This window comes from Coregonus lavaretus (genome assembly GCF_964263955.1).
Source record: "Coregonus lavaretus genome assembly, chromosome: 7".
In the NCBI taxonomy this organism is placed as follows: domain Eukaryota; kingdom Metazoa; phylum Chordata; class Actinopteri; order Salmoniformes; family Salmonidae; genus Coregonus; species Coregonus lavaretus.
The window spans coordinates 48,249,480-48,267,452 of NC_139994.1; the positions used below are offsets into that span (position 1 = coordinate 48,249,480).

Below are 17,973 nucleotides of genomic sequence, written 5' to 3' on the forward strand. Positions count from 1 at the left end.
TCCAAGAAAGGAAACTTTTTCTCCTATAAACCATGCACCCCAGAGCATGGGCTTGAAATCAGTTACTTTACCACCGTTTGACTTGCTGGTTTCAGTGGCGCTGTCTTGGCGTGGTCACGGCTGTTGGGTTGTTGGTGGTCTGCTCGGGGTCTTCTTCCTTTGGAGAGCGCAATAATGTCTGTGTAGAGAGTGTTGAGGAGGGGCGTTCAAATGGGGGAAAGGGTCACATGCGGACAGTGAGGCAAAACTAACCAAATAAGGCTTGACCGAGCCATTTGCGTGTAGCCTATAAGTCATGTATGATTGTTTAGATAATCTTGGTGGTAATAGTTTTGCTTTGTATTGACCGTGTGACAGTCGTATTGACAATAATGTAGTGTCAGGGTGCACTTCAAAGGGGCTGTCACCAGCAACGTAATATCCGGTTTGCTCGTCTTTGATTGGTAAACAGACAGATCATTCAGTGCACATTCTAAGAAATGTATAAATCCGAAGAACCCTTCACTGTAAAAAAAACAACAACAGTTGTTTCAACGAATTATTATTAAGTACCTGGTTCCACAGCCTTTTTTTGTTTACTCAACTCTTCGGTCCAATTGTTAACTGAACCTAAAAAAAATATTTGGCCCAAACTTAGTGCCAACTTGAGAGAATGTAGGCAAAAATTCAATCAACTTAAAATTATGTGTTTTCTCTAATTGTATCATATGTTCATTCAACTAGAAATTATTATTTGGGCATCTTACCTAAAAAAGTCTGTGGAACTAGTTACACACACACAGTGCTTTAACACACAATGTTTTCAACTTACATATTTGACACAAGTTAACAAAGGCTACATTATGCATATTCATTTATACAGCAATGAATATTCAACATGTTCTTACCTTGATTTGAACTCACATCCTCTTGGTTCACTCCAATCTTCCTGCTATGCCACCATGTCTGTGTCAATGACTGATTTAATCTGTATTGCTACACTTTGCACTTCAAAGTAATATGCCCCACCAACATTAGACAACTATACAGAAACCCCCCAAAATTGCTGAAATAGGCAATCAAATCAATGATGAGAGAATAGTCAGAGTAACTGATAATTGACACAGACATGGTGGCATAGCAGGAAGATCGGAATGCCGTGAACTAAGAGGTTGTGAGTTCAAATCCCAGATGAGGACATGTTGAATAATAGTTACTGTACAATGTAATCGTGTGTCAAATATGTAAGTTGAAAGCACTGTGTGTGTAACTATTTCCATACCTTTTTTTTTAGGACCGAAATGTTGAGTTAATAAAAAGGCTGTGAAACCAGCTACTGAATGATAATTTGTTGAAACTAGATTTTTATTTATTTTTAAGTTTTACAGTGTGCTTTTTATTGTTATAAAAAATAGACATTGGAACACTATAGAATCTTTCCCCAAACTAGTTTAAACTGAATTTTAAAAAGATTCAGACCAATACCTATATAGGATAGGCTATTAAAAAATATTTAAGTTGATCGAAAATAAACGAAACTACTCGAAGCCTGGAATAGTCAATGGATGCAATGAGCTCAGTAAACGACAGTAGCCTATTTTGCCATTATTTTCAAAGGGAAATCATTAAATTCCCTTCTACAAATCCGGAATGTATGGAAGCTTGTTACCTCCACCAAAAAAACAACAACGAGTTAGGAGATAGTAAGTCATAATTATGAGATAGTAAGTCATTATTATGAGATAGTAAGTCATAATTATAGATAGCAAGTCATAGTGATGAGATAATAAGTCATCATTATGAGATAGTAAATCATTATTATGAGATAATAAGTCATAATTGTGAGATATTAAGTCATTATTATGAGATATATAAGTCATAATTATGAGATAGTAAGTCTGGATCATGGACATTGAATAATCCTGCAGATCTACCCCTTTTAGGGGCAATTCAAACAATAACTCCCCGCCACTTTATTTGGTAAACAGCTGAAGAATGGGGCAGGAGAAATTGAACCACTCTCAAATACACAGAAGCAAGGACTCTCACATATGGATGCAAGGACTGACCATCAATGAGATAAAAATGATAGTTTTAACTATGTTTTGAAGCTATATAGTGTTTGTTTGTTTACAATTATATTGTTTACACAAACAATGGAGTAAAACAAGCTTATATTTTGGGTTCTGATGGGGTATAAGACCGTTGCTCATGAGGCATTTCTAAGTTACATTCTTCAAGAATCAATGGCTATATATTAATAATTTTAAAGTCAAAAAATGGATGTACCAATCCCAGATTGCCCCTTTAATGGATTTAATTACATGAATTAATTAATTAAATCTGATCTCAAAATTATGATATACATATCTCATAATAATGACTTAGAACGTCAGAACAATGAGTCATAACTATGAGATAGTAAGTTGTTATTATGAGATGGTAAGTCATTATTATGAGATATGTAAGTCATAATTATGAGATAGAAAGTCAGAAACGGAAACGGGCATTCTGAGAAAAATATGTAGAGAGAGGATGCTTAGAGTTTAGGGAATGTTTAATAAGATAATAGCATAGCTAAAACGTCGATGATAAAACAGAAGTGGCCACTCATGGTAGGCCTATACACCCTTAGAAAAAAGGGTTCCAGAAGGGTTCTATTTTAGCTGTCCCGATAGGAGAACCCTTTTTGGTTCCAGGTAGAACTCTTTTGGGTTCCATGTAAAACCCTCTGAGGAAAGGGTTCTACATGGAACCCAAAAGTGTTCTACCTGGAACCAAAAAGGGTTCTTAAAAGGATTCTCCTATGGGGACAGTCGAAGAACCCTTTTCGGTTTTAGATAGCACAATTTTTCCAAAGAGTGTAGCCTAGGTTACATTTTGCCGTTCACTAGAAAGGATTTGGCCAATAGGCCTACTCCCTTAGATCTATAGTCTACCTACACAGCCTAATTTCTGCAACAAAAATGCATCTATTTGAGTTGATTACACAACACATTTTGCACAACTCCTGGACAATACCTTTGATGGTAATATATACTTTTTTCAACTAAGAGTTGCAACTAAAAGTTGCAAGAGTTTGTAAAAAAGATACTTCAATATTGAAGTATAAATATTTTACTGGATGGCTTCTTTTAAAGTTCATAGCATTATTGTTTTCTCAAACGTAGGCCTATAGGCTTTATTCACAGCTCTTCAGAAACACATTAACACTGCTAAATGATTTAGCCTTGGTCCATCTGCCCATTAGGCCTAGTATAATACAAAAATGTGGACTACCTTGCCCAAATTCACATTGAATAGCCATTGAATTTTCCCTACTGAAAAAGCTTTCAGTTAATTAGAGTTAATTAAATGCCTAAACCGTTGTTATGACTGCGCAGTAGGCCTAATTGTGGCTCTTGCTAATTGTAACTGGGAACAACCGCATGTGATTGTCTGTCTGTTGTAGGCCTACACAATTATAAGGCAAAAAACATCCACATTGTAAATTATTGGGATTACATAATAACAGTTTTGCCAGGTAGGAAGGTGATAATTATTCAAATTGCTCATTATTCGTTTCAGATGTTGTAATCTGTCAATGCGTTGAATGAACCTGACAATCAGATCCTCCACTCAGCAGCAAGACAAGAGAGGACTGATTGCCACAACAGATCTGTGTGATTGAGTATAAACCACACACACAAACTTAAAATGTGTATTGGTTATAATCACATACAACCTTCCACAAGCGCAATCCCTCTTCCCTAGCCATCACACGTGATGAACTATACAACTATTCAAAATATATCACTCATCAAAGTGCATCACAAGTTTTCTAAATTAAAAATAGTCTCATAATTTACCCATTGCCAATCATAGTTTTTCCCTTCCATTTTCACTGCAAATAATGTCTTAAGTTTACCAGTCTGACTAACATTGTTGAAACAACACCAACGAATGTCTATGGCTCCCATGGGACAATAATTGTTTCAATCAAATAATGATATCTGTTGTATACTGTATTTTATGTGGAGTGTGTTGGGTTGATTTGATCTCGTAAACTGACTTGCCTTTCTTAATTTCCCCTATGGGGATAACGTTGAATTGAATTGAACGCTTCTGCTTCAGTCTCTTTCCAGTCATCTAAACAGCCTTATGAAGTCTGTTCCATTTCCCCTATAAGGCCTATTTCACACATCTGCTGAATCCTACTTAAAGCTGTGAGAAATCGTTCATCTTCCATCTTCACACACCATCTGTATAACTATTTCGTACAATTTTATGACACAAATGTGGACAAATATTCAATATTCATTGTACTGTTTTACAAAGTTCACAATGGATAGGCTACCGAAAAGGTATAGGCTGCACATACAAAAGAGTTACAGGTAATTATACAGACTCTATAATGAACCGTTCGTTAGCCGACATAAACTTAATCTAGCAGATAAATGTATCTCCGAATTACAGTTTATATAGTGTTTGTGCGTCTGATTCAACTCCCAGTGTACATGGATTTTATCAGTCAGTCCAGATTACTGTAATCCATCGGGTCGCTCTTAGGGTACCAGGCCATACAGAGTTCACATTCAACAGGCTTTACACCACCAAATCTTTCAAAGAAGATTTTGAAAACAAGTTGTGTGGTTGTGTAGCGTTATAGGCTACATTTGGCATAGGGCCTATGACAGGGATTAGCCTCGAGCTATTTGAGTCAGATGTAGATGCATTATAAAATGTAGCAATTTCTGTTGTATTCTCCGATACTGGTCCCCTGCAATGCCTTGAGTTTGTAAGTGTTTTTAAAACAAACATTGTTAAATGTTAACCAGAATGAATTGTTATCTTGGCATTTACAGTGCTTTCATTATTGATATCAGTATAGTATCAGTAAATATGTTAGTAAATTACTATCGAAATTTGTTCCAGCATGCATGGTAGGTCATGACATTTGTTTTAGGCTGCATTTTTGCTAAAATTATTACAGCTATTTATTAGTTTTCATACATCTTAATTGTCTTTACTAAAAATAAACACATTTTCTTAAAAAAATATTAAGTTACTAATTATCATATAGGCTTATTCTTCAATAAAAACTTGAATGATGCTTGATTGGCATATCATTGATTGTCTCTGAAATTCTTCCAATGTGTTACGTGTTCTAAAGTAGAATGGGTATTGGAACAGAGGGGTTCTGAAGAGGGGGGAGGAGGGGGGTTGCACGGCAATTAGTGAAGACAGGTGTTCATCGTGGGTATAGGTCTATGTACTAAGACCCGCAACTATAGCAACAACACAAGTACATACAATACAAGTATATTTAAATGTATTACTTCATTAACATAGGTCTATACAAATAAATATATTATTTATATATATATATATATATATCATGATTTTGTTGTAGGCTAATATTATTCGTAGCAAACCTCAGCTTGACTGTTTCACCAAAATGTTGTTCAATTTGCGCCTTGATGTCAAACAGATTCAACTCGTCAGAATAGAGATGAGAGAGTGTCGAACACTCTCGGTGGGTCCCGCGACTCCGGGCGGTATGAGCAGTAGCCTGCCTATCATACCGAAATACTAGGCCTTGCTCTCCTGGTGTAGCAAGACAAATGCTCTCGGCGCATAATTCTATTCATTTCAGATATTTTAAAGAGAGAGCGAGAGAGAGAGAGACAAAGGGTGATAAATGAACATGAAACATATCACCCCATGCTGTCATGTGTCAAACTATTGGGTTGGTGACGACTCCTGAGTGGCGCAGTGGTCTAAGGCACTGCATTGCAGTGCTAACTGTGCCACTAGAGATACTGGTTCGAATCCAGGCTCTGTCGCAGCCGGCCGCGACCGGGAGACTCATGGGCGGCGCACAATTGGCCCAGCGTCGTCCAGGGTAGGGGAGGGAATGGCCGGCAGGGATGTAGCTCAGTTGATAGAGCATGTTGTTTGCAACGCCAGGGTTGTGGGTTCGATTCCCACGGGGGGCCAGTATAAAAAAAAAAATGTATTCACTAACTGTAAGTCGCTCTGGATAAGAGCGTCTGCTAAATGACTAAAATGTAAAAATGTAAAAAAACGATTAGGCTTTAATATCCGATGCAGTAGTCCTGTTTCTGGAACCAGAAGCCTATAGTCTGGTGTTCCAACCGCATGAACCTCAACAGCGTCTGAATAGTGAAAATAATTGAGCCTACCTTTAACCAACTGTTGAATTGTATAGCCTATGCTTTGAATGAATGATTGCATTTTGCCCCATGGAACGGTAAGACCATTCATTCATCCGTTAAATTCTAACCATGGATGAACTGAAAATATTAACTTTTTCTTAGATAACAGAATGAAGATATTGTATTTCCTAAATTATGCTTGCAATGGGTCTGTGGTGGTATATTATATAGAAAATATTTATTTGTTTTACCTTACACTGTAAGAAAAAAAATCCTGTTGTTTTTAATTGCAGCCAGTACTGTATGTTACTGTAAAAAAAAAACAAAAAAAAACAGTATGTTACCATAAATTCCTAAGAAACTGGTTTAACAGTACATAACGTTTACAGTAATGTACTGTTAAATCAAAGTTTCTTTGGAATTTAAGGTAACATACTGTACCTTTTTTTACAGTAACTTACAGGTGGTTGGCTGCCGTTTTACAGTGTAGGCAACTTCATTTTCAACTCATTTAGGCCTACACCTGCATGTCAAAGCATTAAAGAAGAATGGAAAGTTTGGTCTCCACCAAAAACTCTGATATGTAATGAAAGGAGAAATGTTTGGAACATTTTGAATTAATTGTATATTTGGGAAGATTTATAGGCTACATAATAAAAGGTATATTTATTTTAATATCAGGTCACACATCTGTTAATATTTATTTGTAACACAAGTCACAATTTATAAGTGATGTATACAAAGTCATAATTTCCTATGCGTAAAATAGCCATTATAACCGTAGCCAACAGGTGATGTCTTTAGGCTTTAATTGTTGCCTACATAGGCTAATGGTTGAAGATTATGCAAATGTATGCATTTGAGCACGAATTTGATGACTAACTTATTTCACCAACTGTCCACAAAACGAATGCGAAATTTTAGGTTCAGGGACCAACACCCGTTGACCCTGCTCTGGTGAACGCGGTGATTTCAAGGCTCAGAATTTCGTTAAGGCTGTATCGAAAGGGCGATGGTCTTGTCTTACGCATTAAAGGTGTATGCCTATAGGTTACGGACAGAGTAACGCTAGCCAAAAACGATGCACAAGAAAATGTATTAGTTAAATGTTCCAATAGTCTACATAGGCTCATATATTTAATATTGTTTAAAGAACAGACGTTCAAAGTAGGCTAATGAATATTGGAGGTTTGCAGTCCTTTAAATCTTGAATGCAAACGGTGAGTTTCATGTACTTCTAGATTTAGAGTGGATGCATTAAAAATAGACCATGTAGCCTACTATACTGACCTACTCTACAATAAATAAAACAATATGAAAGACTTCTAAAATAGTTTAATAGTAATGATAGCCTAATCAGAGCAATGTATTTTTTTTTTTACTGCTATACCTGTACACTTTGAACAATCCAAATTATAACAACAGTGTAAGCTTGTTGTTATCCCAACCATTGTTACATGGCAATCTTAATATTTAATTTAAATGACAAATGCTTTGCTCCTAGATGCTTCATTTTATTTTCATATAGTTATCATGCGAGGTGGGTCGTTTACTGTGCACCAGGGGGGTGGGGAAACTTAGATGCCTAGGAGGCCTATAAGTTAGTTCAGTGATGTAGGTCTACTATTGAAGCAGTGACTGAAATGTATGGAGTTTCAATCATCCTGTCAGTAACATGATACAAATGATATCCCTAGAGAGAAGGGACAAACGGTTTTACAGCCTACACTAAACGCTGTCATTTAAATAAATGTCTGTTTAGTGTATCATTAGTGCATCATCGTCGATAATTTTGGCCAGTTGATTGTTTTCTGAAAGCACTTTTTAATTTAGAGAGCTAATGAGTTGTTCCCTGAAAACTAGTGCACACTATACTACAAGGGAGAGGCTATGTCCTGATTCTCTACCCTCCTCCCAAAGTAAGTGTGCAAGTACACACTCCTAGTCATTGATTGAAGCATTGAATTGGTGTAAGGGTTGTTTGGAGGGAGTTACCACCGTGGTTAACGTACATCCATGACGGGAAGTGTGCAAGTGCATACTTCGAGAGAAGGGTGGAGAATCAGGACAAAGTCTCTAGAGGTCTTGCCGTTTCTTTCCCACCCGGTCACACTGGCTTGGTTGCTGGCTGGGAAGGAGAAGGATCCGGAACTAGAACCGGAATGAGAGACAGACAGAGTACAGACAAGGGAATTCTCTGTGGCCGTGTCAAGTAAGTGGACTGACTGTGAACCGTGTGTGTGTGTGTGTGTGTGTCTCAACTAGGGTACTACTGGGTCATGTTTACATCCCCTCACCCAAATGAAGGGATTGTGAAGTTGTGCATAAAACACATTATGCAATAAAAAAATTTACAGGCAATTAACATAAGGGGACTGTGCCATCTAAAGGGGACGGAATCGAGTCTTGTATCTTGTGTCTAACTGCTAGTTACGGTCAAGATGGAACCAGAACACGAGCGCAACCATGAAGCACTGGCCAGGCTTTTATAGTAGAGGAACAAAGAGCACACACACACCAACCAACGTCCCCTTGGAGTGTTTGTAGGATTTGAATCTGTGGTTTGCAGCAGTAGGGCAGGTTGTGTTATGATTGGGACTGAGACAGGGACACACAAGGATGGACGTAGAGAGTGTGAGGGAGAGGGAAATGGAGGTGAAGGATGGACGTAGAGAGTGAGAGGGAGAGGGAAATGGAGGTGAAGGATGGACGTAGAGAGTGAGAGGGAGAGGGAAATGGAGGTGAAGGATGGACGTAGAGAGTGTGAGGGAGAGGGAAATGGAGGTGAAGGATGGACGTAGAGAGTGTGAGGGAGAGGGAAATGGAGGTGAAGGATGGACGTAGAGAGTGAGAGGGAGAGGGAAATGGAGGTGAAGCAAGAGCAAGACAAAGGGGACTAAGAAAACAAGGTGCGTCAGGGTCAGAGACAATTTCCCACCTAATCTATGGATCCGTTCTAATATTTAGACTATAGCATACCCATAGCCTATATGAAACGCTGTAAACCTCAGAACATAGATGTATCCTGTAGTTCCATTACATCCAACAGAACACAGTAATAAAACAGTAAGAACAGCCCTCCAGCGGAAAATCACAGCATTATGCAATGGTGAAACAAAAGCACAGTTATACAAGTACTTATTTTTAAATACATAAACTTTATTGCTTCATGGGATAACAAAATAAGAGCGATCACAATAACAAACACCTATAAGGGAACATGTATTCTGTAGTGTATCGACTGACAAAATGCTCCACCCCTCCTAGTACAGTAATCCCTCATTACAGTAACCTAAGAACCAGGGTTGGCGTCAATTCCATTTTTAATTCCTGTTAATTCAGGAAGTACACTGAAATTCCAATTCTCTTCAATGCTTTTCAATGAGAAATTTGGAATTGAATTGGAATTTGGTTTACTTTCTGAATTTACACGGAATTGACCCCAACCCTGCTAAGAACAGAGAATATTATTTTGATCAGTCTGACTGCATGAACAATAGTGCACCCTCTTTTTCTACTCTTAAGCTGTCGACGGGACAAGATCGGCTGGTATCTAAACTGAATCCACGCTCCGTTTCACTATCGTTTGAAGCATGGCAGGGTTAGGGACAATTCCATTTAAATTCCAGTCAGAAAGTAAACCAAATTCCAATTCCAAATTATCCACATTGAAAAGCATGGAAGAGAATTTGAATTCCAATGTACTTCCTGAATTGATTGGAATTTAAATGGAATTGACCCCAACCTGGGAGCGTGAATTTAGTATGGACACCAGACAACAAGGGATAACTTTAAGACATTACAGAGCCTATTATACACCGATATATAAACACAAAAGATAAAGGTTCTTCTCAATTAAGGGCAAACACATTTAACACATGTAGATTGTCTGATATGATAAAGAAAACAGGTTTAAGTCCATTTAGCTATGTGAAATACGGAGAGTGATTGTACTAGATATTCTTATTTGATGGGAATATGCATTTACAGTGACTAGCCATTGACAGTAAACAGTGACTAACTATACTACTTACTAAGAGATTAGGTTGCAACGAGAGTATGAGTGCTCAGAGAGGATGGTGAGGGGTTTGGGGGTGAAGGGGAACTAGATTAAGGCAGATTCATGGTGGCCTAAACAAAATGTTCAAATCTTTCTCTTCTTGCTTAGAATGCATATAAAAGCCTAACATTGAAAATCTGTGCGGATCTACTACCAATGGTACTGATGGCACCAATCTTTCATCCTTGCAAAATATACTGAATATACATTTTACATCTCAATAAAATTTAAAATGTCTTGGAAAGCTGACCTATCCTTGAGTGCAGAGCCACCAAACCCCAAATTCTTTCAACTCCTGGAGGGCAGGTGAGTGAGTGCTAGAGGGATAGAATGCAGTTGTTGATGGTAAAAGCTGTACAGTAATGTAGGCACTTGCAATTGATTCATAGCGTATAATTATGATTATTATAATTATAATGAACTTAAAATAAGTCATTTTCAATCCCTCCATGTCATCCAGAACTTTGGATTCAGATGGGAGGGATACATTTAGTGGTCTTTGTCGACCTCTATTGGTACTTTTGAGGTCAGGCTGGGTGAAATTGTGCTGAATTGATTACATGAGCTTTGCTGCCCCCTATAGGTTTACTCAGAAAACATATTCAACACAACATAGGGGCACTCAGTGGAAAGGCGTGGGCAGTTGGGTATGTCATTGCAGTACTAATGACAATTAAAAAACTGTACCTGTTTCAGATGCATTTCAGATGCATTAACTAACTATACTGGAGGTATGCTCAGAGATCTGATCACATTAGCCTTGCTTTAAAAGAAGAACCACTGTCCATTTCATAATTTTATCCTCCTTTTGGACCAAAACATCTTGAATGGTCAGTGATAGTTTGGAGCAGAGTGGATGGTGAATGCCAATATATGTGGCACTGCCTTTTTTGTTTGAAGGTGTGTGTGTCTTGCATTGCCTGGTCTAGTCAAATCCTTGCCAGTCACTCTGTTCAGAGTCATACTCCAGCTCCACTCCCACACAACGCACACCTTCCAACAACATGGGTGTACCATGGTGACGGTCTGAAAAACAGGGAGAGAGAGAGGGGGAGAGAGAGAGCGAGAGAAAAAAAAGAGGGAGAGAAACAGAGAAAATAAAAAAAGGGAGAGAAAGAATGAGGGGGAGTGAGAGAAAGATAGAGAGAGGGAGAGAGAGATAAAATACCATTAGGTTATTTCTCAGAAATGGTTTTAGTCTACATCATCAGACCAGTGCCAGTCCTCAATTACAGTGTGTTGCTAGTAAAGTAGGGTGAGAGAGAGTCAGTAAAGCCCAAAAGGAATTAAGCTGTGTGATCTGTTTCTCGGCCCCTCCACGAAAGCTTTCACACACACACACACACACACACACACACACACACACACACACACACACACACACACACACACTACATCCCCTTCCCTCCTCTGCCTGCCTACAGATGTTCATGTTCGCCTCTCCACTCTGTATCTGCGTCCCAAATCACACCCTATTCCCTATGTAGTGCACTACTCTTGACGAGGGCCCATAGGTCTCTGGTCAAAAGTAGCACACTAAATAGGTAGTAGGGTGCCATTTGTGACGCTGCATGTGAATACAAACGCTCCCCACTACCCATCTACTTGTGTAGCTGTCTGACAAATTTTTCGCACACGGTTGTCATTTAAAAACATAAATGACTGAAAATGAATAAATAAGACAATACATTTCTGTTGAAAGCAAATTAATTATGGGGTTGGTGTTAGGTTCCAAAGTGAATCATCGTGACAGACTCTATTGATAGCTTCCAGACAATGAGAGTAGTCAGAGTCAAAGCCACAGTGTGTTACAGAGAAGGAAAACGGCTGCAGCTCCAGTAGCTAACAGGAAGAACGAGATGCAGTGATTATAATCAAATCAGTCACATTTAATACAGTACAATTATTTTACCAATTATAAGCTCCCCATTTATGTGTGATTCACTTCGTTGTCCTCAGATTATCACATTATTGAAGTCATCAGTGATGCTTAACCCATGCTGCTCAGACTCACCAGCAGGTGGCAACAGCACACTACTACATAATTGTTCGCAACCTCTTTATCCAAAAATGAATTGTTAAGGAGCAATATCAGACTCCTAGGTGCTAGACCGTTACTCAATTCAACAACACTACACCATTGCCTTGCCTTGTTTGGGGAGACAACGACTAGTTGGCTACAGTAAAACTACACTGACACACCCAGAAATAACTGACAGATTTCGGTCGAATGCGTTCAGTTGTGCAACTGACTAGGTTTGCCCTTTCCCTTTCCCTTATTTAGAAATGCTATTATTAGAGAAAGCAGTTGGTTTTCAGCACTGTTGTCTACACAGTAAATGATGAGGGTTCATTGTACAGCAGTGGTTCCTAAAACCTCTCCTCAAGGACCTCAGACATTTCATCATTTAATTGTATCCCTGAACTAGCTCACCTAATTCACATATTCAAGGGCTTGATGATTAGTTGACAAGTTAAATCAGGTGTATTAGATCTGGAATAGTTAAAATACATAGAACGGCTTTGGATCCCAGAGGAGAGGTTTGAGAACCACTACCTCTACAGAGCACATACAGCATGACACAACAATACAATACAACACATGTACTCATTTTAAGGACGGACAGAACATTGCATCACACTGGAAAGTACGTTTCTAATGAAAGTGGTGACTACAAGTTTTAGTTGCATGAAAAGTGGTGACTACTCTCGTTAGACTAAAACTTGACTACTCTCGTTTTAGTTGCAAAATGTGTGCAGATCTCACAATGCCTGGATAAGTATTTAACATCTCAGGAACCACACTGACATGATATAGCAATCTTCTGAGATCTATGCATGCTCACATCTTAAAGTACTGCTATATCATTTTGGTCGCTAAACACTTCTCCAGGCATTGCGAGATCTGATCACCTGCACAGTGTGACTGCAATAAAGACGACTTGGAACGAATTGGTTTTGTTATCATGGGTGTAACTGTAGACTTACCCGCTGCGGGGTGAAGTTTCCCCTTGGTACAGATCTAGGATCAGGTTATCCTTCCTCAATCCCAATCTTAACCATGAGTGGGGAAAAACTGCAAAAATGACCCAAGATCAGAGTCTAGGTACAACTTCCCCCTACACTTACCCATTACGCGGGCTTGAACCTTGACCCCCACACAGACGTCCTCCTGGCTCTCACTGACCAGCATCACCTCCTCACACAGCACCCCCTCCTGGTGGGCCATGTACTCACACGTCACTCTCAGACCACCTGGTGGGGGGGGAGGGGGAGGTGCTTGTTATGACTACAAAAAACTAAAATCATTGTTTACTTCTCCCTCTATCTTTTTTCTGAGTGGACAGAGGCCAGACACACACAGGGCCAGGGGAGTGAAATGTCAACCAGAGTGGAAAAACTCTGGGGTCAAACACATTAACACAGCTGGCAAACACTACAAATAACACACACACACACACAGAGGGAGTCCAAGAGGTCACATAAGGGCACGGGGATTAAAGTAGAAGGTCATGGTATCCCAGCAGATGGTGGAATGGAATGGCGCAACGAACTCAAGTCAATGTTAGAACAAACTACTGTAGTGAGTGAGTGGTAATAAAAACCCTCATTACGAACTACAGAAACCCCCTGGGGGATGTTAGGAAAACAGTTAAAGAATTTCCTGATTCGGTTTCTGTCATGGAGTGACAATCTTTCAGTGTTTCCTGTACATATTAGATGAACAGCTACTATAAAGAATTACTGATATGAAGGTCTGGTAAACTGGAGACTGGATAAAGATCAGTGGATTTCTAAAGGGTTGGGATTATGTCTGGGTATAGGGCAAAGGTTGTATCTGGGGGTTGTGCTGACAGCTACGGTAAAACTGAAGCATGAGCTAGGTCGAGGTAGCTGGGGCTGGAGTCTGGGGTTAGATTAACGGGTGGGACTGGGACAGGGACTAGGGCTGAGGCTGGCTTGACCAAGACTCTGACATACCCTCTGCTACAGGAATGATATCGGTGATGCAGATGTGAGGGTTGGGTATAGCAGCTGGACACACGTCCTTCCCCAGTGATGGAACCTCAGGGAGGTCGAAGACAATCTCATACTTGTGCTGGGTCTTCAGAAAACCAACCTGAGGGAGAAAGGGTGAAAGAGAGAGCGACACAGAGAGAGAGAGAGAGAGAGAGAGAGAGAGAGATGGACGGGAGACAGAAAAAGAGACGATTCATTCACAATACAGACAAATGCACAGGAAAAGCATTTTCTAGCAATAAAAGAGAATTAGCTCTACCCTGCAAAGAAGCTTCCGGTTTTGAACATGCACATCCTTATGTTTCATCTGATGACAAAAATAAACGTGCTTTTCTCTCTCTGATAAACATCCTGTCTGGTTCATGTGATTACTCCTGAGTGGCGCAGTGGTCTAAGGCACTGCATCGCAGTGCTAACTGTGCCACTAGAGATCCTGGTTCGAATCCAGGCTCTGTCGCAGCCGGCCGCGACCGGGAGACTCATGGGCGGCGCACAATTTGCCCAGCGTCGTCCAGGGTAGGGGAGGGAATGGCCGGCAGGGATGTAGCTCAGTTGATAGAGCATGGTGTTTGCAACGCCAGGGTTGTGGGTTCGAAAAAATATATATGTATTCACTAACTGTAAGTCGCTCTGGATAAGAACGTCTGCTAAATGACTAAAATGTAAATGTAATTTCATGAAAATGATACAATGCACAAAAGAGATAAAGAGAGTGTGTGAAGATGAAAAAAAAGCAGCTTTTTTTACTTGCGCTCCACGAGAAGAGATAAGGAGGGAGAAAAGAGCAAGAGAGAGAGAGAGAGAGAGAGAGAGAGAGAGAGAGAGAGAGAGAGAGAGAGAGAGAGAGAGAGAGAGAGAGAGAGAGAGAGAGAGAGAGAGAGAGAGAGAGAGAGAGAGAGAGAGAGAGAGAGAGAAGCCAATAGATAACCCTCAGTCTCGAATGCCTCAAACAAGCAACCCAAGCCTCACATGATCCTCTAACCACGTCAAACCAAACACAGAACAAGTGAAGAAGATAGGTAGGGAAGAGAGTGAAAGAAACACAACAACAAACAAATCCAGTGCTTTGATTATACAGCTATGCAGCATACCGTCCGTCTCCAACCAACCCACACACTACATCTGATCTACACAAGCCCCGGTTGCCAGGAGCGGCTCTGGCTATGGTTGGTCCCCCCCCCCCTCCCCTCCCCTCCCCTCCGGCCCCTGTTCCATGGCAACCCTGCGGTTCCTAGGGTGTAGCTGAGAACTTCAGACACACGGCAAATTCAACCCTGTCGTCTGTCTGGTGGACCCTGCTTCCCACACCAGGGCAGTGGAATAAAAGGCTGGTCAGAACAGCACAGTCATACTGCCCACGCCTACTGTTACTGTGCTGCAGAGACAACAGAAGTTCTCTGATCCACTTCTATGCCTGGTTCCACATCTCCTTGTGCTGTATAGCCAACTTGGCAAAACAGTCAAAAGAATGTGGCTATCTACTAGCGAAGTGTAGATTAGTTTAGTTTACTAGGATCCCCCTTAGCTGTTGCTCATGCAGCAGCTACAATTCCTGGGGTCCACTAACTATGGAGCCCAGGAAGAGTAGCTGATTTCGTTTTTCTTGGACAGGTCACATGGTCAGGATAAACTTAGGGCCCTAACGTGAACAGTTGATGGTTGGAGGGCTATTGGAGCAGGTAGTAAGGAGAGATCTATCTGGCATATGTGGAACTAAACCTTAAGAACAGAGACTAGCAGAGAGCTTGTCTCCTCCCCTTAGTTGTCATACATGGTCAACTCCTCGTAGTTCACAATGGCAACACTGGCTGTACTGACTTTTCCAAGTAAAGGAGGAGGACTGGGGGACCACTTGAGATTAAGGGGTAAGTTTCAGAGTATCCTAGCTCTCTGGGTGTGCCGTTTTGCCCAACTGTTATGGTTATTGTCACGTCAGACATGTTAAATTCGCCAATCCAAAAACCAAACCCACCTTGACCATGAAGTTCCCATCGGGCTGAGGGATCACCATGACGACAGAGTCGTGGAGCTTCTTGTCAAAGTGGACATGGGAGGGAGTGCCATCAGTAGCGGTGGCTGGCTCTTCTGAGAAACTGACGCCCCCCGCCTTTGCCGCAGAGCCTGAGGAGAGAACAACTACTTTAGTATACATAAACAACAGTGTTGACACACACACACACCTTCAGTCACAGCACTGACACAGTCACATATACAGGGCCTTGCAAAAGTATTCATCCCCCTTGGCGTTTTTCCTATTTTGTTGCATTACAACCTGTAATTGAGACTCATGGGCGGCGCACAATTGGCCCAGCGTCGTCCAGGGTAGGGGAGGGAATGGCCGGCAGGGATGTAGCTCAGTTGATAGAGCATGGCGTTTGCAACGCCAGGGTTGTGGGTTCGATTCCCACGGGGGGCCAGTATAAAAAAAAAAAAAAATGTATTTACTAACTGTAAGTCGCTCTGGATAAGAGCGTCTGCTAAATGACTAAAATGTAAAATGTAAATGTAATTAAAATGGATTTTGGGGGGGGGGGATTTCATGTAATGGACATACACAAAACAGTCCAAATTGGTGAAGTGAAATGAAAAGAATAACTTGTTGCAAAAAATTCTAAAAAAAAAAATAACAGAAAAGTGGTGCGTGCATATGTATTCACCCCCTTTGCTTTGAAGCCCCTAAATAAGATCTGATGCAACCAATTACCTTCAGAAGTCACATAATTAGTTAAATAACCCTAACCCTAGGAAGCTCTTTGCCACCTTCTCCTCCCTGCTGAATCATCCTCCTCCTCCCCCTCTATGGATAACTTTGTTAACCATTTTGAAAAAGAAGGTTGACGACATCCGATCCTCATTTATTAAGTCAAATGACACCGCTGGTCCTGCTCACACTGCCCTACCCTATGCTTTGACTTCTTTCTCCCCTCTCTCTCCAGATGAAATCTTACGACTTGTGACGGCCGGCCGCCCAACAACCTGCCCACTTGACCCTATCCCCTCCTCTCTTCTCCAGACCATTTCCGGAGACCTTCTCCCTTACCTCACCTCGCTCATCAACTAATCCTTGACCGCTGGCTATGTCCCTTCAGTCTTCTCAAAAAACCTACACTCGATCCCTCCGATGTCAACAACTACAGACCAGTATCCCTTCTTTCTTTTCTCTCCAAAACTCTTGAGCGTGCCATCTCTAGCCAACTCTCCTGCTATCTCTCTCAGAATGACCTTCTTGATCCAAACCAGTCAGGTTTCAAGACTGGTCATTCAACTGAGACTGCTCTTCTCTGTCTCACGGAGGCTCTCCGCACTGCTAAAGCTAACTCTCTCTCCTCTGCTCTTATCCTTCTAGACCTTTGATACTGTGAACCATCAGATCCTCCTCTCCACCCTCTCCGAGTTGGGCATCTCCGGCGCTGCTCACTCTTGGATTGCGTCCTACCTGACAGGTCGTTCCTACCAGGTGGCGTGGTGAGAATCTGTCTCCGCACCACGTGCTCTCACCACTGGGGTCCCCCAGGGCTCAGTTCTAGGCCCTCTCCTATTCTCTCTATACACCAAGTCACTTGGCTCTGTCATATCCTCACATGGTATCTCCTATCATTGCTACGCAGACGACACACAATTAATTTTCTCCTTTCCCCCTTCTGATAACCAGGTGGTGAATCGCATCTCTGCATGTCTGGCAGACATATCAGTGTGGATGTCGGATCACCACCTCAAGCAGAACCTGACAACTTGACATCTCCATTGTGTCCTCCT

At 41.0% G+C, this 17,973-nt stretch overlaps 1 protein-coding gene across 1 annotated transcript in view; it reads right to left on the reverse strand.

Moving 5' to 3' along the window:
* Positions 1-9,275: 9,275 nt before the first annotated feature.
* LOC311133087 (adipose-secreted signaling protein-like) overlaps positions 9,276-17,973 on the reverse strand; it is a 43,328-nt gene continuing 34,630 nt past the window's right edge. The window contains exons 3-6 of the mRNA XM_084166522.1: positions 16,190-16,338; positions 14,179-14,317; positions 13,327-13,452; positions 9,276-11,223 (exon numbers count right to left, since the gene is read on the reverse strand). Coding sequence (XP_084022648.1) covers positions 11,123-11,223; positions 13,327-13,452; positions 14,179-14,317; positions 16,190-16,338 — 515 coding nt within the window. The 3' untranslated portion in view covers positions 9,276-11,122. The remainder of the gene's footprint in view (positions 11,224-13,326; positions 13,453-14,178; positions 14,318-16,189; positions 16,339-17,973) is intronic.